Source organism: Sminthopsis crassicaudata, chromosome 3 (genome assembly GCF_048593235.1).
Source record: "Sminthopsis crassicaudata isolate SCR6 chromosome 3, ASM4859323v1, whole genome shotgun sequence".
Lineage (NCBI taxonomy): Eukaryota > Metazoa > Chordata > Mammalia > Dasyuromorphia > Dasyuridae > Sminthopsis > Sminthopsis crassicaudata.
The window spans coordinates 337,337,850-337,365,254 of record NC_133619.1 but is presented as its reverse complement, the minus strand read 5'-3'; the positions used below and the strand labels follow the sequence as shown (position 1 = coordinate 337,365,254).

At 40.4% G+C, this 27,405-nt stretch overlaps 1 protein-coding gene, 1 long non-coding RNA gene and 2 pseudogenes across 2 annotated transcripts in view; 2 read left to right on the top strand and 2 right to left on the bottom strand.

Annotated features, from left to right (window-relative positions):
* Positions 1 to 18,275, top strand: part of LOC141564755 (serotransferrin-like) — a 29,885-nt pseudogene extending 11,610 nt beyond the window's left edge.
* LOC141564766 (uncharacterized) lies at positions 2,975 to 17,478 on the bottom strand. The gene is made up of 5 exons (XR_012488702.1): positions 17,341 to 17,478; positions 16,301 to 16,460; positions 6,633 to 6,866; positions 4,798 to 5,003; positions 2,975 to 3,814 (listed from the first exon to the last, which is right to left on the bottom strand). It is a non-coding gene; the product is annotated as an uncharacterized LOC141564766 (long non-coding RNA).
* A 5,989-nt stretch (positions 18,276 to 24,264) lies between the features above and the next one.
* LOC141564758 (ran-specific GTPase-activating protein pseudogene) lies at positions 24,265 to 24,978 on the bottom strand (annotated as a pseudogene).
* Positions 24,979 to 25,677: 699 nt separating this feature from the next.
* Positions 25,678 to 27,405, top strand: part of LOC141562092 (serotransferrin-like) — an 80,315-nt gene continuing 78,587 nt past the window's right edge. The window contains exon 1 of the mRNA XM_074302105.1: positions 25,678 to 25,906. Coding sequence (XP_074158206.1) covers positions 25,678 to 25,906 — 229 coding nt within the window. The remainder of the gene's footprint in view (positions 25,907 to 27,405) is intronic.

Here is a 27,405-nt window from a genome sequence, read left to right as displayed (position 1 = left end):
AAGTTTTCAGAATGCCTCTCTCCAATCATATCTATGATCCTCAGTGCAGCAACTCAGAAAATCTTCCTACCCGTCATAGTTTCTAGCTGATATCACTAGGGAAGTACAGAATCAGGGACTGTCAGGGATAGAAGAGACCTTCGTAGTCATATATTTGAATCACATATTTGAAAGATCTCAATCATATAAATGTCATAAGTTTGAGAATCTTAATCATAGTCAGGGAATTTCAAGGATATAAAAGGCCTTAGAGATCATATATTTGTTTCCCTCATTTTAAAGACATGAAAAACAGAGGCCATCAAAGGAAAATGACACTCTAAAATCCTGTAGGGAAGTCCTTGAAAGGCCAGGTCAAATCAGTTAATTAGTAATTATTTAGGGGGCAGCTAGGTGGAGGAGTGGATAGAGTGCCAGTCCTGAAGTCAGGGGAACCTGAGTTCAAATATGGCCTGGACACTTAACACTCCCTAGCTATGTGACCCTGGGCAAGTCATTTAACCCCAGTTGCCTCAGGCAAAAAAGGAAAAGAAAATATCAAAAAAGAAAAAAATTATTGAGAAAGTAAACTTCTGGAATATTTTACTTTTGTTTTTTAAATATCCATAATCGCTAGCACAATGCCTGGTTGATATCACTAGGGAAGTACAGAATCAAGGAATGTCAGGGGAAGAGACCCTAGAAATCATATATTTGAATCAAACATTTGAAAGATCTTATACTTATTTATTCATATTTATATTTATATATATTATATATATGTATATATACATATAATACATTTGAGAATCCGATTATATATCAAAGAATTTCAGGGATAGGAGGAATCAGGAGGAATCTTGGAAATCTTATATGTATATATGAATGTATCTGATATACACAGTTAATACTTATTAATTACACTTAAGGAAAGTACATCCGAGCTATAGGGAGAGTGGAAATGGAAATGAAAAATGGTCTGTTCTAGGGTTGAAGCATCTAGGTTAAAAACAGTGCTTGCTACCTGCAGAACCTTAGGCCAAGTCGTGTAAACTTTCTCTGCTTCCATTTATTCCTCTATAAAATGAAGGGGTTGGAGTAGATGGCCTCTGAGAGCTCTTTCAGGTCTAGATCTGTGATTCAGTGTTGTGACTTGTATTCTGATTCTCTTAATAACTAACTGTAAGAGTTCTTACAATTGTACATCTCAAGCAATTCTTCTCTGAAAACTGGCTCCATATCAATCAGTTACTGTTGCCGTGCTGATTATTTAGACACAGGGAGCAAGTTTGATTTCAAGAATTGTACCTGTTTGTGCTTTTCCTCCCAAGTTAGAAAATCTCTACTCTTTCATCCAATTAGGTGACTCAATGTTGTATTGTTTCCTTCTGATTAATTGCCTTTATTTAAATAATTGTTTTTAATGTATAAATGTCTAACTACCCTTGCTTTCAGGGCCCAGACCTAAGTTGAGGACGCTGGTCTTTGTTTGTATGTACTTTGTAATGTATTACCATACATAATAAACTCAAAAGATCAAACCTTCAGAAAGCCATTTCTTCTTTCACTGGTCATAGCTCAGGCTTTTGCATAGTGCATTTTAAAGATAGATTAATGGTTTAAACTCTTGACTTCTTTTCCAGGTCATGACCTAGACAAGATTCATCCCTCAGGGGACAAGAAGGTGACGTGGTGCACAGTAAATGATGATGAAAAGAAAAAATGTGATGAATGGAGTGTGTTCAGTAGAGGAGTCATTGAATGTGCAGTAGGAGAAAACTCTGAAGATTGCATTGTCAAGATAATGGTAGGTGCTCCCATTTTGGTACAGCATCAGTGTTTTGGGGCTCTTTAACCCAGGAGAATCAGAATCCTGTTTAATAGTTCCATCAATTGTGTGACTGAAAACATTGTTGGCTCACTGGAACTTAGTTTCCTTGCTTGGAAAATGGAAAGTTTGGTATAGGTCATATTGAAAGTAACATCTAATTCTAAACTCTTTTAATTCAAAGTAGGAATTTCCTTCCACAGAAGGAAGATGATAAAAAATGATAATAATCACAGTATTTCTTCTGTATCTGAGCTACTCTGTTAGGGAATTACATTAAAGACCAACTTCCCATGAGCAAAGTGTATGGCTGTCCTTATTTAGACAGTCCATTTTGTGCCACTCAACTTGAGTCCCTTCCTGCATGACCAGGAACTCAGTATAGTCACAGACTAATATGTGAATGCTTTTGGGTGCTCCTGGGAATCTGTGCTTGAGAAAAAAGCCTGGGTCTCCTTAGACATCCCTAGTGTGTTATTAGCGTGGTGATAAGGACAGAGATGAGTCAAAGAATTTGTACTTTGTAGATAACATCAGGAAAATTTATACCCTGCCTCAATGAAATTATGTTTTTTTCATTGTTATGTGCACATAAAGACGTGTTATTGCCCACTACAGAATTGTACCCTTCTCTGTGTACCTTCACTTAGTATAGAAGAAATCCCCCCCCCCTTTCCCATGTTAGAGAGAGTGGGATTTTCCTGCAGTAAAAGCTTTGTACTTATAAAATGTAATATTTTGAAACCATGTGTTTTATGTCTCCTGTATTGGATCCTAGACTGTCGAGTTTCTTCCTTTTTTATAAAATGAGGGGCTTGAATTAGAATACCTTGGAAATCACTTCCAGCTCTAAGTTTATGATGCCAGAAGCCTTAGAAATAACTTTAAAAGTTGTGGTCTGCTATATGAGGTTGATATTCAAGGTAATTTTCTCATATGAAACTCTACCTAAGTTCCTACACTTCCCATCCTTCTCCCTAGTCAATCACCCTGTCACTAAGTGTATATGATGGCAGGCGTGATGAAGGGCTCCTAGGCTCCGTGAAACAATGTTTTTGTAATGATTTACTTTGCCTCCACAGAAAGGGGAAGCTGATGCCATGAGTACTGATGGAGGATATGTTTACATTGCTGGCAAGTGTGGTTTGGTGCCTGTCCTAGCAGAAAGCTACAGTAAGTAGGGGGAATATTTCTCCTTTAGCTTGACTCTCTCTAGGCTCTGAACAAAAGATTTTATGCAGAGCTCTCACTAGGGCAGCAGAAGAAAGGTGGGAAATAGCAAAGGGATAAATTAGACTCACTAATAATCATTTAAACATTTAAAGCCCTGAGATAGTTGATAGAGCTCAGGTTAGCTCCTTCTCTTTTTTTTTCCTTTGCAATGTATGATATATATATATGTATACATATATATATCATACATAGCAAAGGTCAAATACTATATAAAAATATATAACAAAGGTTCATATGCTATATCTTGTTTCTGGTATGCAAAGGTTCTAATAAACCCTGAAGTGATCAAAAAGCACAAAGAAAAAGAAAACACTCTAAGGGTGGGATCAAAATGGAAGCAAAGTTAGCTGAATAGGAATGAATTTTCATTTTTCATGTTATTCTAAACTGTGGAGAATCAAAGATTCTCCTGAATAGAATGGAATGGATTCTCCTTAATGGAATGGAATGGAATGACATTGTAGTGGTATAAGCACTCATGCTTAAGAAAACCTGATATTTAGAGAATGCAGATGGAAGATTCATTCCTTTGGCTTCTTTATTTTTTCAGCACCTAAGGATGGACAGAGTCATGGGAAGGACTGTGTGAATAAACCTGCTCAGGGTGAGTCTGAATTGGTAAACCCAGCGATGGAAGGGTTAGCCAGGTGGCACAGGATAGATCACTGGGTCCATCTTCCTGAGTTCAAGTCCAGCCAGACAACTTAATCGTTGTGTTACCCTGGGCATGTCACTTCACTCTGATTACCTCAGTTTCTCCATCTGTAAAATAAACTGGAGAAGGAAACTCAAGCTACTCTAGTGTCCCTGCCAAGAAAACCCCAAATGGGGTCACAAAGAGTCAGATATTACTGATAAATGACTGAATGCAAATAGTTAATGGGAGAGATTTCCTTAGGAAATAATAGGATTCTCTTTAATTGAAAGTCTTTTGAGAATAGTCTGGATGACTACTTGCTGAGTTTGTTGTAGTATGGATAACTTTCTGGTCATGAGAAATTAAGTAAAAGACTGAGGTTCTTCCAATGCTCTGGTTCCTATAAGTCTGAGGACATTTATATATCTGTTTTCCCCAAGGCATGAAGTAAGTTTGGTCTAGTGGCATCAAATGGCCCTTTCTGGAATGGCTCATAATGCTAACTATTGCTTTTTTGTGTCTGTTATTTTCAAGGTTATTAGGCTGTGGCTGTTGTTAGGTCAGGTACTGATCTCTCATGGAATTCACTGAAACACAAGAAATCCTGCCACACAGCAGTTGGCAGAAGTGCTGGTTGGAACATTCCCATGGGTCTGATATACAACCAAACCCATTCCTGTAAAAACAAACTGACAAGAGAAACAATTGGTCTGTTTTGGGGGGGATGGGGCTGGATGGTATTAATGGGCTTCCTCTACAGACTGGGGGTAGGGCAGCAGAGAGCCACTAACAGAACAGCAATGACTGTACTGAGTCTGTGCTCTGAGGCTCTGAGAACGCACCAAGTCAGTCCAGGTGGGGGTTGGGGGTGGCCGGGCTCTGAGAGAAGCTGGCTTTCTGGGGTTTCAATCTTCACCTCCGGTGTTTACACCCTCTCCGCTGCTCCAGGCTTGCTGCCAAGACGGAGCATCCACACTGGGGCAAAAGTCTTTTCTCAGAAACGGCAGAGATCACACCCCTCCCCCTCCGGTCTGAGCTGTGTGAGCTGCCTGTCTCGCTCTGGCTGCCTGTCCTCAGTCTGCGCCCAGTCTGACTGACCCTCCCCCGAGCAAACACAGACCTTTTCTGGCGACTTTCAAGGATGTCTCCTCTTGGTGATTTGTGGATTTCTTTCTGGGTCAAGCATTAAGTCAGAGGCTTGTCATGAAGTAAGTTCTGAGAGAAAACGAGGAGCTCAAGCAGCTGTCTGCCTCCACGCCGCCATCTTGGCCGGAAGTCCCATTTTATTATTTCTTATGGATGTGAATATTCCATCACTTTCAGATCCTATAATTTGTTTAACCATTACCCAACAGAAGGAAAGACTTTTTTCAATTTTAATCCACCAAGAAGATAAGAGCCTCTAGAGCTACTATGGTATGTTAGTATATATAGATCCTTTGGAAGTTTCATTTTATTCTTTATCTACTAAGAGTAGTAGACTCTTTGGGTCAAAGGACAAGAACATTTTAGTAATTTTCTTTGAAGAATGGAACAAATTCACAGCTCCATCAACAATAAATCAGTGTGCTCATTTCCCCATCACTCCTCCAATATTGTCTATTCTGATCTTTGGATATTTTTACCAATTTCCTGCATTAGAAGTGAAGCCTCAGAAGTATTTTGTTTGCTTTTATTTGTTTTAAGTTCTCTGCAAATTGATTTAGAGAAATCTGAAGTAGTTAAAAATGGTTTGCAATTCTTCTGAGGAATATCTGTTCAGGTTCTTTGACTACTTATTCAATGGGCAATGGGTTTTGGTTTTATATATGTATATTAGTTCCCTCTAAATATTGGATATCAGAGCCATGTCAGTGATATTAAATGCAAAGATTACTTTTTTTCATCCCATTGACCTCTTCCCTTATCCTAGTTATACTGATTGTGTTTAGGCAAAAGATTTTCAAAGTTACTTAACAGGAAATACCCGTTTTATCTTTTGTGATCGCCTCTATCCTTAGTTCAGAATTCTTCTTTTGACTAATACTGTGGATGGTATTAAGTATATTGTTGTTACTAACATTATATACTTTGGCCCATTATGAACAATTGGATAACATGAAGGTGTCTACAGAGACAAGGAAACAAAACTATTAATAAACAAAAATATGAAACAAAGTTCAAATCTAGTTTTGGTATCAAATCCCAAATAGAGAAGTCATGTAAATATGGAAATGGCTGTCTCCAATTTGTTTTTGCTTTTAGTCATCCTGATGCTCTGCAGGTATTGTTTCCACATTTTAAAATATAGTTCCATAGCTAATTTTATGAATGATTAAGAGGTAAAGGAGAACATTTAAAGGTAAAACTCCAAATCTGAAAGCCAAAATGTGATGAATGGAAATATTTTCACCTTCCTTCTCAATTTTCTCTCCCACCTCACCCTCCTTTACCCCCATAGTGGCTTACATCAGATGAGGAAGTGGAAATTTCTGTGAGTCATCTCACAAAGAGGCTTTTGAATTAAAATCTTTCCAAATTTTTAAACACTTGTTGATGAGAAGCAATTCCACTGTTCTTATTAAATGGTTCATAATGCTGTTAGATTTATTTGGGGGAAAGTGCTCTGATAATAGAAATTTAAATGTTTTTACTACTTCATTTTACTTGGTATCATCAGTAGTATCTTGAATAAATTATGATTGACCAAAATGGATTATGGTGACTAAAGCATTGACTTCTTTTTGTTCCATAATTAATCACTAATCACTGGTTCCTGGGTCAATGGATTTGGGTTGGAATCTTGCTTTTGTTTGCTCAAAGTTCCTGGACCTCAGTTTTGTTATTTGGAAAATGAGGAGATTAGACTCAAAGTCCTCCAAGGGCCCTTCCAGCTTTAAAGTCCACACTTCTATAATAGAAAATTGTTTGATTCTGGAAAAGATTCTCTTCAAGAAAGAGAATCTTAATGCTCACTTGCTTTTCATCTTTTGTAGATGCCTGGCTGAGAATAAAGGAGATGTTGCTTTTGTGAAACACAGCACCGTCTTGGATAATGTAGATGGTATGTGATTCCCTCTAGGTTTCAGTGAACTATGACATCAGGACCAAGGGTGGCACATGGATCTTTATAGCAATCTTGCACAATTCAGTCCAACAAAGAGAAACTGAGTACATATGGTTATGCAGAATGCTAGAGGCCAGGAGAAGCTGTAGGTTATAGTAAAAAAGCACCACATTTAGAGTTGAATCTGAGTTCAAAGATTAGTCTTATTTATGTGACTTTTGACCAATCACCCCTCCTCTCAAAGTCTTAGTTTCTTCAATTAGAAAGTGAAAGAATTGGACACTACTTGCTTTCTTGGGTTTCTTTGAACTCTGATAACTATGTAGAAAACATAGCTAAGATTCAGGCCCAGACTCTTGGAGTTTATGAGAGCTTAATTTGAGACGTATAAAAATTGTGACAGAGATTGTGCATAATCAGTAGCATCACCTTACACTTTTAATAACTGACACTACCTCTATTACTCTAAGAAGCAGTGTTAATCAATCAATAGATATCCATTAAATGCCTACTATGTGTCAGGCATTGTGCCAAATCCTAGACAAAGAAAAAAGATAATCCTTGTCCTTAGGGAGGCCTCCAGTTTAATGCAGGAGGCAATGTGCAAGCAATTATATACAAACAAGCTATTTGCAGAAAAATTGGAAATAATTAACAGAGGGAAGGCACTAGACTTTTTGGAGGGTGGATCTTTGTAGAAGATGGAATTTTAGAGCTAATCCAATTCCAATTGACTAATGATGGACAGAACCAGCTACATCCAGAAAAGGAACACTGGGAAATGAATGTAAACTGTTATTTTTACCTTCTGAATCCAATTCTTCCTGTGCAACAAAAAATTCGGTTCTACACACATATATTGTATCTAAATTATACTGTAATATATTTAACATATATAAGACTGCTTGCCATCTGGGGTAGGGGGTTGGGGGAGGAAGGGAAAAAATCTGAATAGAAGTAAGTGCAAGGGATAATGTTGTAAAAAATTACCCATGCATATGTACTGTCAAAAAATGTTATAATTATAAAATAAAATAAAAAATTAAAAAAAAAAAAAAAAAAAAGAAGATGGAATTTTATTTAGGACTTGAAGAAAGCCTGGAAGTAGAGATTAGCAGAGAGAGTATTCTAGGTACTGGAGACATGCAGTGAAAATGCCCAAAGATGGGATATGTAGTGTCTCCTCTATGGAGCAGCAAGGAGAAAGTGTGACAGAGATGTTGAATATAAAAAGAAAAAATTGAGGAGGGTGATACAGAGGTAACGCTTATTAAAGACTTTGAATGACACAGTATTTTTATCTTTGGTCCTGGAGGTGATAAAGAAGCACTTAAATTTATTGAATGTGTGTGTGTGTGTGTGTGTGTGTGTGTGTGTGTGTGTATGTGTGTGTGTGCCTGCCAGCCCGACCCCACTAAGAGGGGAAGGAACGGCAGAGCCCGTTTCTGTCTGATTGTCTCCATGGGGGAAGATTGGGACCAGAAGTGGCTCCATCCGTCCCCTCCTGGAAGGACAGCCAGGCTGGGGAATACCGCTATCAGGACACAGAACGAGTCTGGCCTTCTGAGGAGAGGGGCAGAATAAGCCCACCTGGTCAGGCCATCCCTGCAGGCAAACCATGAACCTTCAGGGGCTTGATACCTAACTGCAACATCTGATGAGGAAGCTGAAATATTAATCAAAGACCTGGGGTTACAGAACTGGAGGAGAGGGTCAGAAAGACTCATGGAAGCAGCCACCAAGCAGGTTCCTGTACCTTGGAGACTCCCAAGAGTGATTTTAGGCTGCTCCCAGGTACAGTCAGACTGAGAAGTGGTTCCAGGAACGGAGTCTGTCAGGGCAATCCCCACAAAATAAGGGGGTTCAGAGTTAAAGCAGAGCCAGCAATCATGGCCCAGCTGGGGATTTGTGGAGTTCAAAAGGAGTTCACTATGGGCAACAAATCAAGCATAGAGTGAGAACCAAGGATTCAGGGGGTCTGTCAACTGGGACTAAGGGGTCAGGAATAATAGGACTTTGGGTCAGAGCAGGGGTCTGTGGAGCTAAGGATGGTGGAGGCAGAAAAGGATCAGCCAGGACTGGTGTCCTAGGTGGGACTAGTAAAGCAGTCAGAGGTCCCACGGGCTTAGATGGGGGCGGATCTTTACGCTGAACTAGGAGGTAGTGGCTGAATTCGAACGTGCTACCTGCTCGGGAACAAAGGGTAAGAGTTCGGGACTGTTCCCACTTCTGGTGGGACGGTTCCTGGATCATTAGGATAATGCGGGGGGGGGGGGGGTTCCATTGTGGTCTGGGTCTGCTGGTCAAAGGTTTGGATGGTCATCCTAAAGGAGTCATCTCCTGGGAGTGAGCACCACCCAACACCAGGGCGAAGTCGGAGCGGGGGTCTGTAGGAACCTTGAAGTAGAAGCAGGGAGCCAGGGAGGGATCTACTGTCATCGAGGGTTCTGAGCCTGAGTAGTAGGTGCAGAAAAGGAGGGACCTCCTGCAAGGTCTCTAACGGTCATTGTCCATCTGGGCTTTGGGCGTGAGGGTTTCCCAGAGCTTTGGAAAACAAAGGAAGGAGGAAGAGAATTAAGAAAAATCCCATAATAGCACTTCCAGACTAGAAACGGAGAAAGGGGAAAGGAGCCCTTAGGGGGGATATACAGACAATTTAGGCACTCACAAAATAACAGAGTAAATACAAGGATTAATCTTCCCAGGGTTTCCCACCCAGAGTCTTTGGGGGAAATCAAGGACCGGAGGAACGGATCAGTCTCAGTTTCAGGGGGTCGTCACCAATCTCTGTTTTCCACTCTGTGGTGACCGCGGGTTTCACTCGGCTGTGGTGAATCCAGGCGGGGACTGATTCAACTTTAACAGCTGTGGGCGTGGTGAGAATCACAGGATAAGTTCCTTTCCACCTGGGTTTCAGGCGGGAGGTAGAAAATGTCTTTATCAGGACTGCATCACCAGGCTGGAACGGATGCGCTTGTTCAGAGAAGGGAACTGGAAGGGCTTCTCATACGAGGTGTGAAACCTGTGTGAGGCCTGTAGAAACTTGATAAGGGAGGAGTTAGAAACTTCAGCCATTATATGTTCCCTGGCCACGGGTAAAATCGGAGGTGGCCTCCCAAACAGAATTTCAAACGGAGTTAAACCCATTCTGTTGGGAGTGCATCTACTCCTCAGTAGTGCAAATGGCAGGAGCGGGACCCAAGAGCTCTGAGTCTCTAAGTCGAGCTTTGTAAGGTATTCTTTTAGTGTTTTATTCATTCTCTCTACCTGTCCAGAGCTCTGAGGTCGGTAAGCACAGTGGGGCTTCCAATCGATGCCCAGGGCCTTGCTTATGCCTTGTGATATTTTGGCAACAAAGGCAGGCCCGTTATCAGACCCTATGGCCACTGGAAGACCAAAGCGGGGCAGTAACTCATTTAGTATCTTTTTGACCACTGTGAGAGCTGTTTCATTTCGGGTGGGGAAGGCTTCTGTCCAACCTGAAAAACTAGCAGGTATTTGTACCCAGCTGTTGATGGCTGTACCTCAGTATAATCTACTTCCCATCTTTCCCCAGGGATGTGTCCCTTAAGCCTGATTCCCACATGGGCTACCTTAATTCTTTGCATATTTACTCTAGCTCAAGTGTTACACCTATGAATGTAACTTCTGATCAATTGGCTAACATCCTTTATATAATATCTGCTCAATAACTGATGCATTTTCTTTTCACCCAAATGAGTGAAATCATGCAAATCCTTCACCAGCATTCTGCTTTATGCTTGTGGAATAAAAATCTTGTCCTCTATGTACCACCAAGCTCCCTCCCTCTGACCTCCCCTCTGAGAAGCCAAAGAATCCTCTGAAGGGGAGTATGCAGGTACCGGAGGAAGGGGAGCGATTGCCAAAGGCAAGGAAGAGGTGGGGGAGGAGATGGCGGCTTGGCGAGCTGCTGCATCCGCAGCCCGATTCTCCACTGCTTCCATTGTCTCACCAGTTTGGTGAGCTGAGCAGTGAATAATAGAAACAGAGAAGGGGAACCAGATAGAATCTAGCAGGGAAAGTATCTCTGCCTTATTCTTAGTTTCCCTCCCAGCGGATGTCAACAGGCCCCTTTCTTTGTAAAGAGAGGCATGGACATGAGCTGTTGCAAAGGCATAGCAGCTGTCAGTATAGATATTAGCTGATTTTTCTTTTGCTATGCACAAGGCTTGAGTTAAAGCCACGATTTCTGCTTTCTGGGCAGATGACCCAGAGGGGAGGAAAGAAGACCAAAGGGGAGAGAGAGAAGGATAATCCATCACTGCTGTCCCAGAAACACGTGTGTCCCTCACAACAAAACTGCTCCCGTCAGTAAAAGGGATCAGGTCAGGGTTTTTCAGCGGGACGTCAGAAAGATCAGGCTTTACTGACTGAGACTCCTCAAGGAGCTGGAAGCGGTCATGCACGGGGACCGGGTCAGAACTAGGATCTGGGAGCAAGGTGGCAGGGTTCAGGGCAGACGAGTTAGAGAAAGGGAGGCGGGGGTGGTCGAGAAGCAGGGCCTGATAGTGAGTAATGCGAGCGTTAGAGAGCCACCTGTCAGGGGCAGACCTGAGCAAAGCCTCCACAGAGTGAGGGGCTGAAACAGAAAGAGACTGGCCCAAGGAAAGCTTGTCAGCTTCCTTTACCAGGAGGGCAGTCGTTGCTATGGCCCTAAGACAGGGGGGCCACCCAGCTGCTACCGAATCCAAACGTTTAGAGAGATATGCAACAGGCCATCGCCAGGGCCCAAGAGTTTGAGTCAAAACACCCTTCACAATACATGTAGCTTCCGCCACAAAAAGATGAAAGGGCTTTGTGATATCGGGAAGAGCTAGGGCAGGGGCCTTGGTAAGGGCGGTCCTGAGACAATCAAAGGCAGCTTGCTCCTCAGAGCCCCACACAAGGGGACCCTGTCCAGCTGTGACAGAATAAAGAGGTTTTGCTATCTCAGCAAAGGAAGGAATCCATAGGCGACAATATCCAGCTGTTCCCAAAAATTCTCAAACCTGTTTCTTAGTAGTGGGGACTGGAATAGACAGGATAGCCTGGATACTTTCAGAAGACAGGGATCGTTGTCCAAACTTGAGAACATACCCCAAATAAGACACTTCAAGAAGACAGAATTGAGCCTTTTTAGCCGAGATCCTGTAACCTAAGGATTGAAGGAGTCCCAAAAGGGCACGGGATGCCCTCAAGCAAAGAGACTCATCAGGGGCTGCAAGGAGAAGGTAGTCTACATATTGGACCAGGGAGCAATAAGAATGCTCCTTGTGGAAGGGCTGGAGGTCCAGATGGAGAGCTTCTCCAAACAGTGTAGGAGAATTTTTAAAGCCCTGAGGCAGTCGAGTCCAAGTAAGCTGACCTGAGAATTCCCCTTGGGGATCTATCCATTGAAAAGCAAAGAGAGGTTGACTGACAGGCGCAAGGGGTATGGAAAAGAAAGTATCCTTTAGATCTAAAACAGTATATGCGGAATGTGTAGGAGGTAACAAGCTGAGTAAAGCATACAGATTCTGAACAGTGGGGTGAATAGTTTCAACCCTTTTGTTAACTTCCCTAAGATCCTGAACAGGGCGATAGTCCGAAGACCCAGGTTTCTCAACTGGAAGCAAAGGGGTATTCCAAGGAGACTTACAGGCTACTAAGATACCAGCTTCTCTCAATCGGTTAATGTGAACAGAAATACCTAGGAGCGCTTCCCTAGACATAGGATACGGCTTAACAGAAATAGGAGAGGCAGTAGCCAAAAGCTGCACCACCACCGGTGCATGATGAGCAGCCAGACCTGGAGAGTTATTTTCTGCCCACACCTGAGGGAAATCAGCTTGCAGCTGAGAAAGAAGAGGGGAGTGAGCAGGACAGGGCGACGCAGCAGGGGAAGCCACTAAGATATGTTCAAATTGGAGAGCTTTAAGAAGATGTTTCGGACTAGGAGGACTTAAGGTTAGAGAAGCCTGGTCTTCAGAAAAGGAGATGCCTGAAGTTTTCGAAGCAAGTCCCTACCAAGCAATGGGTCTGGGCAGTCTGGCATAACCAGGAACGAGTGGGTTACTGTGCCACGTCCTAGATGGCTCAGTAATCCAGGGATAAGAAACAATTTTACCAGTAGCCCCTTGTATAGAGGTAGATCTCGGAGATAATGGACCCAAAGGTTTTGTTAAAGCGGAGTATGTAGCTCCAGTATCCACCAGGAGCTCAACAGGCTGACCCCCAATTTGTAAGCATACCCTAGGTTCTCGGGGGTCTAGAGAGAGAGAAAGAGAACCAGGGCCGCCTCAGCCTGTCCCTTCTAGAGCAAGGACATTCCTGGGACGATTTCGGTTTGGGCATTCTCTCTTCCAGTGCCCTGTTTTCTTACAATAGGCACACTGGTCTGAGCCCAATGACTGCCGCCCACGGGGCTGGGAAATACTCCCAGGGAAATTGTTTGCTTCTCTCATGGCTGCCACTACTGCCTTGGCACACTCTTTACCTGATGTGTCTCAAGTATTAGAGACTTTCAGAGCTATCTCGACTAGTTGAGAGATATTCATGCCCTCAAAACCTTCCTGCTTCTGTAATTTTCTGCATATGTCTGGAGCAGATTGACTAACTTCACAGATCTATAGTTCTCGGGAGCTTCTGGGTCAATTGTGCTACAAGTTCGGTAAGCTTCATACAACCTTTCTATAAATGCTCCCGGGGATTCTTCTGCACCCTGAGTAACTTCAGAAATCTTGGTCATGTCAGGCTTTCTGGCTGCAGCTTTAAGACCCTGGAGAAGGTATCTGTGATAAGCAGAGAGCCCAGCACCACCCTGCTGGGAGTTGGGGTCCCAAGAAGGTCTTTCAGAGGGAAAACTGGCTTCAATCTGAGCAAGATGCTCTTCTACAGATCCTCCTCCAGGTCCCAATACAGCTTTCCTGGCCTCCCTTTTTATTTTGTCTCAATAAGTTCACAACTTAAACAATTATCAGTTTGCTTTTAAAATACCCAATACATAGAAAAATACCCCAAACTGCATATTGTCCTTAACAGAAACTTTTTCAAAAAGACAAAGAAAAACTATTATTTTTGAGGCTCTTTAAATAATCTCAGGATGACCCAATATAATCTTTCTTAAAATAGCAATTAAACAAAAGATTTTATGCAGAGCTCTCACTAGGGCAGCAGAAGAAGGGTGGGAAATAGCAAACGAATAAATTAGACTCACTAATAATCATTTAAGCATTTATAGCCCTGAGATAGTTGATAGAGCTCAGGTTAGCTCCTTCTCTTTTTTTTTCCTTTGCAATGTATGATATATATATATGTATACATATATATATCATACATAGCAAAGGTCAAATACCATATATAAATATATAACAAAGGTTCATATGCTATATCTTGTTTCTGGTATGCAACGGTTCTAATAAACCCTGAAGTGATCAAAAAGCACAAAGAAAAAGAAAATATGGGCCTGAGTCATTTGAACACTCTAAGGGTGGGATCAAAATGGAAGCAAAGTTAGCTGAATAGGAATGAATTTTCATTTTTCATGTTATTCTAAACTGTAGAGAATCAAAGATTCTCCTGAATAGAATGGAATGGATTCTCCTTAATGGAATGGAATGGAATGACATTGTAGTGGTGTAAGCACTCATGCTTAAGAAAACCTGATATTTAGTGAATGCAGATGGAAGATTCATTCCTTTGGCTTCTTTATTTTTTCAGCACCTAAGGATGGACAGAGTCATGGGAAGGACTGTGTGAATAAACCTGCTCAGGGTGAGTCTGAATTGGTAAACCCAGCGATGGAAGGGTTAGCCAGGTGGCACAGGATAGATCACTGGGTCCATCTTCCTGAGTTCAAGTCCAGCCAGACAACTTAATCGTTGTGTTACCCTGGGCATGTCACTTCACTCTGATTACCTCAGTTTCTCCATCTGTAAAATAAACTGGAGAAGGAAACTCAAGCTACTCTAGTGTCCCTGCCAAGAAAACCCCAAATGGGGTCACAAAGAGTCAGATATTACTGATAAATGACTGAATACAAATAGTTAATGGGAGAGATTTCCTTAGGAAATAATAGGATTCTCTTTAACTGAAAGTCTTTTGAGAATAGTCTGGATGACTACTTGCTGAGTTTGTTGTAGTATGGATAACTTTCTGGTCATGAGAAATTAAGTAAAAGACTGAGGTTCTTCCAATGCTCTGGTTCCTATAAGTCTGAGGACATTTATATATCTGTTTTCCCCAAGGCATGAAGTAAGTTTGGTCTAGTGGCATCAAATGGCCCTTTCTGGAATGGCTCATAATGCTAACTATTGCTTTTTTGTGTCTGTTATTTTCAAGGTTATTATGCTGTGGCTGTTGTTAGGTCAGGTACTGATCTCTCATGGAATTCACTGAAACACAAGAAATCCTGCCACACAGCAGTAGGCAGAAGTGCTGGTTGGAACATTCCCATGGGTCTGATATACAACCAAACCCATTCCTGTGTATTTGGTAAGCTGGTTCTTTGAAGAAGTTATTTGTTTGATTTTCTCTAATTGTTAGAGACTTCAGGAAATTTACACTGTGAAGTCCCTCGTTACCTTGGGTGGTAGAGAGTGCTAAATATTTCTATACGTGTAGAATCAGGTTAAAACATATCAAGGACACATTTGAAGGAGAAAAGCAGTCACCAATGTACCTGGATTATGGTGTGGTATATGAATTGACTTTCTAAATAGGAGCCTTGAGTGATTTTTTAAATCACCATCTGAAAAAAGAATAAAGTAAAAAGTGTACAGTAAAGAACAAAAGAATAACCTAGATGGAAGCAAGAACAAAAAAAATGGACAGTCATAAATATGACTTCTTTGTTTTATTGAAATGGAAATATATTGAATATTGTTATTCTGCTGGGCACATGGCAATATATATTTTTACTTACCATGTTCTGTCTTTTTCTGGGTTTTTTTATGAAATTTTAACTATTTTTAAAAAAGAAAAAAATCACCATCAGGTCTGTGTGTTGGGGGGGTCACCTTCTCTCCCTGCAATGTTGCCTTATCTCTGAACCTCTGATTTATTTCAGGTTCTGGGCTTATGATCACATCTTCATTTAATTGGGGCAATTATGTAATTTAAAATAGAGGCTTTTAACATGGGAAATAAAAGGAAGCACTCATATTATTCAAGTAGAAACCACTGTCTTTTCTCTGTGTAGATAAATACTTCAGTGAATCTTGTGCTCCTGGTGCTGATGTTACTTCCAATCTCTGTGCCTTATGTATTGGCAATCGATACTCACCAATTTTGGATAAATGTGCTTCTAGTACCAGAGAAAACTACTATGGCTACAATGGGGCTTTTAGGTAAGTGTATTAAACCCAACCCTAAAATACCATCACCAATATCAGTCTCTTCTTCCTTTTATTCTCAACATCTTTCCAATACATTAACTCTTCCTTCTGCTTTACAGCTCTGGGCTATACTTAGAAGGGTATCAGCTTTAGGAAATAGTCTTTCAAAGAAACTGAAAGATGCACACAATGACATGATCAGGGATCCAAGTGTCCCTGATATCCAAAGAAGATACTCTTATCTGTAAGATTCCTCAAGATACCTTGGTTTCCCATTGCTTTCCTTCTTGTTCTCTTGGACTCAGGTCTTTTGTCACTCCCATTGATGTACTTCCTCTTCTCTTGGATTCAGGCCTTTTGTCATGGATTGTTCATTCTTACAGCTTATAAATTCTTTCCCAGGAATGCAGAGATGAAAATGTACTGGCACAGGATTAATAGTTAAATTGTAAAATCATAGATCAGAAGGAGCTGTTATTGATCATCTAGTCCCCAGCTTCTTAAACTGGGATCTTGTAATGTGGGGGTCATGAAATTATGATTGAATCATTTTATATGCCTGTTATATTCGGGGCCATGAAAAATTTCTTGGGTGAAAAAGGGCCATGAGTGGAAAAGTTTAAGAAGCCCTGAATTTTTCTAATCTACTTTTATCTTTTTATAGATGGGGAAATTGAAGTGGAGAAACCTTATGTGATTTGCTCAGGATTGTGCAGCTGGTTAGGGGCAGATCCATGACTACTAGTGAGGTCTCCTCACTCTCACTGAGGATTTTAGACCAGGTCCATAGGATGTAGTCCAGATCAGTGGCTCTGTACATTTGGTCATTTGCCAGCATCATCAAATTTGTTGGGTGGCTGTTGGATTTTTTTCCCTAACAGTCTGATGGGCAATGTGGCCTTTTAATGCCTCTTAGTTGGAGTAAAGATAGGAAACATTAGAAGTTGAACAGCTAAAGGAAAAGGTAGCATTCTGCATTGGAAAGAATACAGATTGTGGAGTCAGAAAACCTAGGCTGTCCTCTGATACTTATTTACCTGTATAATGTTGAATACATTAAGCTTCAGTTTGTTCTCTGTAAAAATAAAGTTGGCCCAAAAGTATTCGCTAAGGCTATTCTAGATCTCAGTTTAGTACTGTGATTACTTTGCCTCTTTTATTATCATGGAATGAATTATTGAATCTCAGAATTAGAAAGATGCTCAGTAACCATCCAATCCGATTTATGTCCCAGAAGAAATTTTTTCCCTAACATCTAAGAAATGATCTAGACTCTGGGCAGTGAGATAGATAGGTCACTTACCTGAGGTGTTCGTTCCACTTTGGGACTGATCTCAAAAGTTGCTGGTGTTCAGTCACTTCAGTCGTGTCTGCCTCTTTGTGACCCCATCTCAGATTTCCTTGGCATAGACACTGGAGCAGTTTGCCATTTGCTTCTCCAATTAATTTTACAGGTGAGGAAATTGAGGCAAACAGGGTGAAGTGAATTGCCCAAGATCTGCAATCAGTTCCTGACTCTAGGCGTAGCATTCTGTGCACTATGGTGCCACCTGGCTGCTCCAAGAAAATTCTTAGTGCTCAGTGATTCTGAAAATGCACTTTTCTCAAAGGCAGCCTGTGAAGAGAGACCCGTGATATCATTGTTGTAGGAAATTCCTTCTGCTAAGCACAGACAAGTTTATCTAATTTATAACCTTGAAAGGTTACCCAGAACACAGTGCTTAAAAGCTAACACATGTCCGAGGAGATGCTTGACATGGGGTCTTCATCATGCTGGGAAGGCTAGCCTTCTAAAAGGGGTCATGGAATCATAGATTATTAATTAATACCAGAAGAGTCTCAAAAGGTAAACCCTCTATTTTCTATATAAGGCACCGAGAGATCATGGGACTTGTCCAAGATCACATAGGCTATGAGTGACAAAACTAAAATTTGAACTGATCTTTTCTGATTTCCAACCCAACCCAACATGCTTTCGATGGCATCCTGCTATTGGGGGAAAAATTATAATGTCAGCCAAGTGTACAGCATCTTTGGCTCTTAGCAGAAGGAACCTTACAGATCACAGAGTGTATCCTCTTCAGATACAGAAGACTGAGGCCCAAGGAGGTTGTGTTATACAGGTAGTTTCAGAGGAGGGAATAAACAATATAAACCTGTAAAGTATTTTGTGTTTGTTTAATGTAATTTTGTATGATCAGCTAACACACTGAATAAATTATGATTGATCAAAATGGATTATGGTGACTAAAGCCTTGGCTTCTTTTTGTTCTAAAATTAATCGCTGATAACTTTGACTCTACTTAGTGATATATGATGCACAATAACTTGATTGTTGGCCAGTCTTTACCAGGATAAAAATAAAATATTTTGTAAAGATTTTATTTCATTATATAATATTTTATTCATATAGAGGGACTTTCTTTTAAAAAATATTTATTTTCACATGCATCATAATCTGCTCCTTTCACTGCCCCTCTCCTACTGAATAAAATAAATAAGAGTTGCATAATAAATATGTATAGTGCAGTAAAAATAAATTCCTATATTGGCCACACCCAAAAATGTATGCTCCTGTCTCTGTGCTTTTTTAAATTTATCATTTCCTCAGAAGAAGTGAGTGGCATATTTCACCTCGAGGTTTTTATCACTACATTGATCAGAATACTAAAGTCTTTCAAAGTTAAATTTCTTCATAATCCTGCCATTATATAGCTTATCTTCCTAGTTTTGCTCACTTTGCTTTGCATCAGTTCAAAAATACCTTTCTAGTTTCCTCTGAAAATGTCTATTTTATTATTTCTTATGGATGTGAATATTCCATCACCTACAGATCCTATAATTTGTTTAATCATTACCCAATAGAAGGAAAGATTTTTTTCAATTTTAATCCACCAAGAAGATAAGAGCCTCTAGAGCTACTGTGGTATTTTGGTACATATAGATCCTTTGGAAGTTTCATTTTATTCTTTATCTACTAAGAGTAGGCTCTTTGGGTCAAAGGACAAGAACATTTTAATAATTTTCTTTGAAGAATTCTAAATTTTTTTTAAATAATTTTTTCAGTTCCACTTTCTCCTAAGGCGTATAAAGATGGTCGTCTATATCAGTAAAAAGAGTACACATGTGGATGTAATCATGTTCGACTTTTGGAAGATAATGACTATGTCTCAAGAATGTCAAAAGCCAAAATGGACCATAGTGAAGAAAGGAAACCTGTCGACACTGTTCATGATCAGCAGCTACCCAAACGCCTCCCCAAAAGAACAATCTGTGTTTCTGTAATCTCCACTGAAAACAAAACATGGAACAAGAAACAGCAGAAATCTTCTTCTTACCTGAATCAATAAGGAAATAAAATTTTCTGTCAAGGAAAGTCAGGAGGGCAAAGTGGGTAGGCACTAAGGAAATTACTTTGTATGCATAGAGAGGCTATGAGAGAGACAGTGATTGAGAAGGAGACAAAGAGAGACAGAGATAGAGACAGAAACAGAGAGAGAGATAGTCAGAGATAGAGATGGAGACCGAAAGAGACGAGAAAGACAAAGATACAGAGACAGAGGTGGAGATAGAGACAGAGACAGAGAGACAGAAAGAATAAAGTAAACAATCCCATATTATAGACAGAAATCCCCTAATTGACAGGAGAAACAAAAGAACCATAAATTATGTACAGCAAATTCCTTGTTGAAGTTCACTAGGCTTAATTACTGAAAACAAGGTGCCCTGGGCTGCTTTCCTCCTTAAGCTCTGTCCCCTTGGATCTTTCTTCTAAGAGATTTCCGTGTGAAGAACTGGCTTACTCTTCCCATCCTCAGTCCTCTTCCCTTCCCCATCACAAGTCGAGTGCAATTAAATGTCTTCATCATGAGGTTCAGGCTTGCCCACCTCACTCTCTACTCTATCTTGCTCCAAGAAGTCTGGGAAGATCCCCTATTCAAATAGGCTGCCCCCTCAATAGTAACTTCTTTTCTGTTGCTGGTTATCCTTTGTTAAAGTCTCTAATCTCCTGTTGCCATTTCTACTTGTTGTAGTCCTTTCCTTCCCAGTTGTGTGGTTTAGTGAAAAAGAACATTTGGCTAAAGAGTCTCCTCCAGGTTTAAGCCTCAGTTTTGCCATGATCACTATGAACATGAGCAGATCACTTACAACCTTACTGAGCCCCATTTGCTTCCTCTGAAAAATGAGAATAATAAAAATTGAAATAGAGATTTAGAGATAAGATCATGTAGTCCAATGCCCTTGATTTATAAAGGAAGGCCCAGAGGCATTTAAGTGATTTATTCAAGGTCACACAGATAACAATGGCAGAGCTGAAGTTCAGCTCAGCTCTTCATATTCCAAAACTAACATACTAAAACACTGGAACAACCTGCCCCTCCTTGATGAGCTGATGAGGAAAGAACTTCTGAAAACTTAAAATCCTAACAAATCGTGCTAGTGCAGGGTATAAGGCCTAAGCAGGACATTTCCCCATAACTTGGAGACAATCAGAAGACATCACTTTCAGAAAATGAAAGTAATAATTACCATAATGCAGATGTGAGTAGCCATTGGCAGTAGTAATTCATTCTAAGATATACATTGGGAAGGAGCTGCTGAATGAAGTAAGTAAGGCTTCCCCAAAACCTTTCCTGGAGAATCTCATCTAAAATTCAACTAAATGAAAGAACAAGCATGAGGGTGGGGAAACTGATGTAGATAGTTCATTGGGGATTTCCCTGACCAATTTGAGGAGCTTCTAAGTTGAATTTTTCATAATATTTTTTAGTCATTTCAATTGTGTATGACTTCTCATTAGAATGTGAACTCCTACAGATCTTAATGCTTTATTTTTTGGAGGGGGGAGAGGTGTCTCCAATATTTAACCTAGCAGTTAATAGCTGCTTGTTAGGTGGTGCAGTATATAGAGTGCTAGGCCTGGATTCAAAAGACTCATCTTCCTCAGTTCAAATCTAACTATAGACCTTAACCAGCGGGACAAGTCACTTAACCCTGTTTGCCTCAGTTTCCTCCTCTGTAAAATGAGCTGAAGAAGGACATGGCAAACCAGCCCAGTATCCTCGCTAAGAAACTCTACATGAGGTCATGAAAAGTTGGACAGAACTGATCAACAGCAAATAAAAATTCTTGGTGATTTGCCTTAACTACGGACTCTGATGAGTCTGAGAGTAACCTACACATCTATACGTTCCTGCCCATTCCTACCCTGCTGCAGAACTGTTGATATGAGACAATCACAGTGCAAGAGAAGGGAAGAGAGGGAATAAGCATTTATATGATGGTTACTCTGTGTCAAGCGCTGTGTTAAGAGCTTTACAAATATTATTTCATTTGATCCTCACAACCTTGGGAGGATAATGCTGTAATTTTTAAAATTTTTTTTACATTTTACAGTTGAGAAGACCAAAGTAAACAGACATTAAGTTACTTGCTCAGTATCACACAGCTAGTAAGTATCTGAAGCTGGATTTGAACTTCCTGACTTCAAGCCCAGAGCTCCAACTTAGCTGTGGCACTTAGCGGCCTTTTAGTTTGTTCTCCTAGTTAGAAGAGGATAGCACAACGGAAGGGAGAGGAAAAGAGGAAGAGAAAGGAAGGAAGAAGGGAAAGGAGGTAGGGAAAGGGGAAGGGAAGGAAAAGGAAATTTTTGTTTTTGGCATTTGGGGTTGGGTGGCTTTGAATGCCACTTTATGTTTTTGGCCTTTAACTTTCTCATCTGTCAAATGAGAAGGCTGGACTGAATGATCTGAAAAGTTCCTTTCAAAGTTAGTATTATATGATTCTAAAATAAGCTGTAATCTAAGCAAGTGTAACCTTTCCTTTATAAAGTAATATTATACAATCAGATGGTTCGAATGGAGTGTAGAAAAAAAAAGGGGGGGGGAGGTGGAACAACCCAACAACAACAGACTTTATCTTTGTGCTTCTAGAACCACACAGGAGAAAGAGTATCCCTACCAGCAGACTTGGTATATACTTTGTACCCATAAAGGAGCCCTGAACTTGAAGTCACACCATCCCAGTTGGAATCTTAACTCTGCTGCTTATTAACCCAATAACTCTCCAAGTCTCTCGCTACCCCCTCACCTGTAAAGTATTTCTATGATAAAAATATCCAAAATCAAAAGATGATTAAATTTCCCAGGACACTTGGGAAATATGTGTAAACATTCATTGGGGAACACTGACTCCAATTTTCAAAAAGCCATGTGACCAAAGCGGGGCTAAGGATTGGTATAAATAGACTTGGAAAAACATTTGGTGGGAGTTGGAGGTTCTTTCCAGGACCAGGACTATATAGGGATACCCCAGAGACAAACAAGCCGCCTATGATGTCCCAAAGCAAAAAAGACATCCAAGCCACAATGAAGCTGTGGAGACTTAACTGATTATGACAGCATAGATGCAGATGCTATGGGTAAAATTTCCCACTCAGGGGACTGAGTGTTGCCTTAGACGCTTGCAAGCAGTGTGATTCTGGGAAAATATTAACCTCTCTACTGAAATTTCTCCATCTATGAAATGGGGATAGTGCTGGCACTTCATCATAAGTAAGGATCAAATGAATTGACAATACATATAAAGTGCTTTGTAAACTTTAAAACTCTATATAAAGTCTACCTATTGTATATTGTCTCCATTGTCTAGTACTTGCCTTTATCTACTTAGAAATTTGGGAATATCTGACCTTAAGAAAGGTCTACATATTCAGTGGTTCATCTGACTCCAAGTTCAATATTCAGTGCATTGTCCCACGGAACTTTCTGTGGTAGTGATGCACAGTGAATAGAGTGCTGGGCCTGGAATCAAAAACCTCATCTTCCTAAGTTCAAATCTGACCTCAGATATTTACTAGTTGTAAGAATTAGCAAGTCACTTCACCCTTATTGTCTCAATTTCTTCATCTGTAAAATGAACTGGAGAAGAACAGGACATTTACTCTAATATTTCTGCCAAGAAAACTTTAAATGAGGTCATAAAGAGCAGGGCATGACTGAACAACAACAATTGCAAATACAAATTGATTGTGAGCTCTCTTGAGGCAAGAATGAGGTGGGGAGAATAGAAGCAAACACTTGTGTTGAATTTCACTGCCACACTATCCTTTCAAAGGGATACCTCAAGCTTGAATTTGAAGACCTTCTTGACCAATGTTAATCATGAAAAAGACTATAATAGTTAGTGAATAGTGAGTAAATCCATTTATCCAAGTAAATACTAAGCAGAAATAATAGAAGCTACATGGATTAAAATATGCCAATTAACAATTAAAGTTAACAATTTCTCCTACTGGGAAGAAGTTATCTCCATTCATACAAAAGACTCTGATCTCACCCAAAGGAAAATTCTTTAAACTTTTTAGTGTAAACCAAACTGGAAATTGAGGATATACTGAAGCCCTGCTTTTCACCTACATGGCTTCTTTCCAGGCTTTATTCTCTTTACCTCTGAATTTCTCCTCATAGAGTTTGTCAGTACATGTATTTTCTATGGAATTAGGAAGCACATTTCTCTTCTCTCAAGCTCTTACACCAACGTTCCCTGGCACAGGCATGTACCATTATCATCATTCTGCCAAGAAGGAGACTTGTATACTACTGTTCTACACTTGAAGCCAAAGTTACATCTATACTCCATCTTCACCTCAGTGAATTTTCACAAGCATTCCCTCTAGCTGGAATATATTTCCACCTCTCAGAATCCTTGTCTAATTCAAGGTTTAATTTGGGTACCACCTTCTTGATGAAAGCTCCCTTTCCTTTCTCTCCATCCCTACTTGTTAATGCTTTCTTCATCCTTACTTTTTCTTATGCTAGTCTGACTTACAATGAATGTTTAATCCCACTATTAGAATCTAAGCTCCAAAGGAGTGCAGGGACTGTTTCATTTGTGCCATTTCACATAGATTATTATCTATCTGTTATCTATTTATGTTAAATAAATTCCTATTTAATTGAATACTTGATGAATGCCCTTTTTCTAGCTTTCCAAAGTTTTATTTACTCTTTTGGATATATTATTACTAAGTGTTTCCACATGGAAAATAAAGTTATGGGAATGGGTTTGCTGAAGACACCTTCAGCAGAGTAAAAACTTAGAAAACAACCTGGAGGCTGGAATTCAGTTTTTAAAATAATGTCCCTTGTTAATAAAAAAGAAAGAAAGAAAAAAAATTAAATTAAAAGAAAGAAAGTGAGGCCTACAAGTTTAATACATTATGGTGCTAGGTTTCCTCCTTGGGCACCTCCAGCTTTTGTCTAAATTGTTTCTTTTCCTTCTCCTCTTTCACCTTATTCATGGACAGTTCTGAGAACTTCCTCGCCCCATTTTTGATGCTACTATGCCTGCTCTTGTTACCTATTCTTCCTTCTGTATATTCCTTATTTTCATATTTTGACTTAAGCTTCAGGGCATTTGCTGCATTTAGGAACTGGATCACATTTAGGCTTGGGATTTTAATCAACAAAGTCAACATGTGTGTTTCAGACCCAGGCCCTTTGAGCACTGCCTGCATTGGCCTTCAGCTCCAGCAATGGTGTCAAATGGTGATTTGCACAGATATTCAAAATTTTGTCCCTTCTCAGGAGGAGGCAAATCATCCCCTTCTCCTTGTGTTTCAGTAGATTTGTGTTACCTGCTCCTAGCTCTTTCCATTTGGAAAGATCATTCTCAGATGCAAATCAGAACTACGTGGCCCAAATCATAAAAAGCTCTTCATCTTCTTCAAGAGTCTTGATCTCCTGCTCAGGAAGAGGCACTATGGGCTCAAACTGTGGATCATAGTTTGAGTCATCCACATTCTCTGGATTAGGGTTCATCTCAATCAGTCATGTCTTCAGAGGCTAACCTTCCACAGGAGCTGGACCTCAATGAAGAAACAGCAGAGAAAAAGCCTGGATCCTAATTTAATAACATTCCTTTCCATTTTAGGAGGGAGTGAAGTAAGGACTAAAGTCCGGGAACCATGGATCTTGAAAGATTAACTTAACACATTGAAAAAGCTGATTTGAGCCTTTCTGTAAGTAAGAATTTTTTTTTAAACAATCAAGATTAAGTGAATTGTCTAGTGTTAGTAAATGTCAGGAGCTGGATTTGAACTCAGGCCCTCCTAACTTCAGGATCTGTTCATTGTTCCACCTAATTTCCCCTAAGTTAAAGGTTCTTAACTTGGGGTTTGCAGATACTTTTTTTTAACTGTATTTAATATAGTTGGTTTCCTTTGAAATCCTCTATATTTTATTTTATGCTTCCTATTGAAAGATTTCATGGAAAAAAATAACAGCAACACTAACAAAACAACTCCCTTCCATTATCCCGCCTTCAAAAAAAGAACCACTGATGAGGAGGAAAATAATGGGGAGAGAGGAGGGAGTAAAAACTTTTTCCTATCCCTTGAGTCCTTCCCTAGCTTTGGAAGTAAAGGTGAGGCATCTCACAAATTAAATTTTGTGGCTTGGATGAGCTGATAATTAATCCAGGTCCAGTTACTAGCTTTGTTCAACTATTTGGTGGGCACAGTCTCCTCTCTTTCAAGCAAGCACTGGAGATCTTGTTCTCTGAGCTCCTTTCTGGAAGATGCAGGACCTGGGATAGAGGACACCTTCTCTGTTCCTGGTTGAGAGAAGTTAGTGTGGCCATGAACTCATTCCCCTCTGGCTTTTCTCCTTTAGGGCTGTGCCTGGCTTCTACAGATCGACAAGTAAGATGGTGTGCCATATCACAAAATGAGCTGAAGAAATGTCATGAATTTAAGGAAGCCTTAAAGACCACCAACAGTCCCAGTCTGGCCTGCATCATGAAAACCTCCCACATGGATTGTGTCAAGGCCATCTCAGGAGGTCACAAGCCCTTGTTAGTGGTGGAGGGTGTGTGACTGTCTGCCTGAAAGAGAATGGAAGAATGCTGTCTCTGCTCTCCACCAATACTCTTACTTTGTTTCCTTTCCATGAGGGTCTCTAAGAAATTCTTGTTATTGTTCAGTTGTTTCAGTCTTGTCTGGTTCTTTATGACCCCATTGCGGTTTCCTTGGCAGAGATCCTGGAGTGATTTGCCATTTCCTTCTCCAGATGAATGTACACATGAGGAAACTGAGGCTACAGAGTTAACTGACTTGCTTGGGAGCTGAGGGCGGATTTGAACTTGGGAAGATGATTCTTCCTAATTCTAGGCTTAACACTCTGTGCACTGTAGTGCCACCTAGCTACTGCAAAGAAGCTCTTAGTTCTCAGTAATTCTGGAAAAAGGGCTTTCCTCAAAAAGGGGCTTGGGGGAGGGTTAGGGGGGAGACAGAATTATGCTGACAAAGCAGCTGCTTGGAACATAGAGGGAAAGGGCAGTGAGATGGCACAGTGAATACATAGAGTGCTGGCCCTGAAATCAAGAGGAGCTGATTTCAAATCTGGCTTCTGTCACTCAATACTTCCTAACTATGTGACCCCTGGGCAAATCACTTAACCCCAATTGCCTCAGCAAAAAAAAGAAAAAAAAAATCCAGAAATGATTTAATGTAATGGCAACTCAGTTATTTAAAAAAAAAATTTTTGCCAGCTCTGTTGCTACCTTGTAATGGCATGGAATGAAGCCTGACTTCTTTAAGGCTATCTGCAAATAGCCAGCAAAGGGCAAGCTTTGGCAAGGCCTGACAAATTGGAGAGACATCAGCTAAGGGAGGGTCTAGTGATTGGGCACCTGCCAGATGAGGTATTCCAGATCAGTGCAGCCATGCTCCTTATCTGGAACTCAGCTGCCAGGTGAACTATTATTTATTTTTGGCCACAATAATTCCTCTAGACTATCTTGTAGGGATGGAGGAGAATTTAGGTGAAGAAAGCATTCAAGTACAAATGGTAAAAGATGATGGAATCATAGATTTGGATCTGAAAGGGACCTTTGATGCCACTCAGTTTAGCTCTCCTTCCCTTCCCCCCTCCCCCTTTCTTTTGCAGATAAGGAAACCCTAGAGAGATTAAGCAAGATTGTCTGAGGTTGTCCAGGTAATTTAAAGCAAGTTAGGATTTGAACCTGGACCCTTTGGGTTTGGAGGGTACGATAGGTAAATAATTAATAATTCAATGGATGTACAAATGAAAAGAAGGATGTCTGCCCCACTCCTACGTACTTAGCATTATCAATTCTCATAGCTTATAAATTTAGGGCAAGAAGGAACCTTAAAGGTTACTTAATCCAGTCCCCTCATGTTATAGGTGAGGAAACAGGCTCAGAGAGGTCCCTACAGTAAATAGAAGTGCCAGGATTTGAATTCAAATTTTGGCTTTCGATTCCATATCCAACTATCTTTGTAGATTTCTTAAGAGCAGAGACCAAAAAAATTAATATTTCCTTAGCCATTTTTTTTATCAGGAAG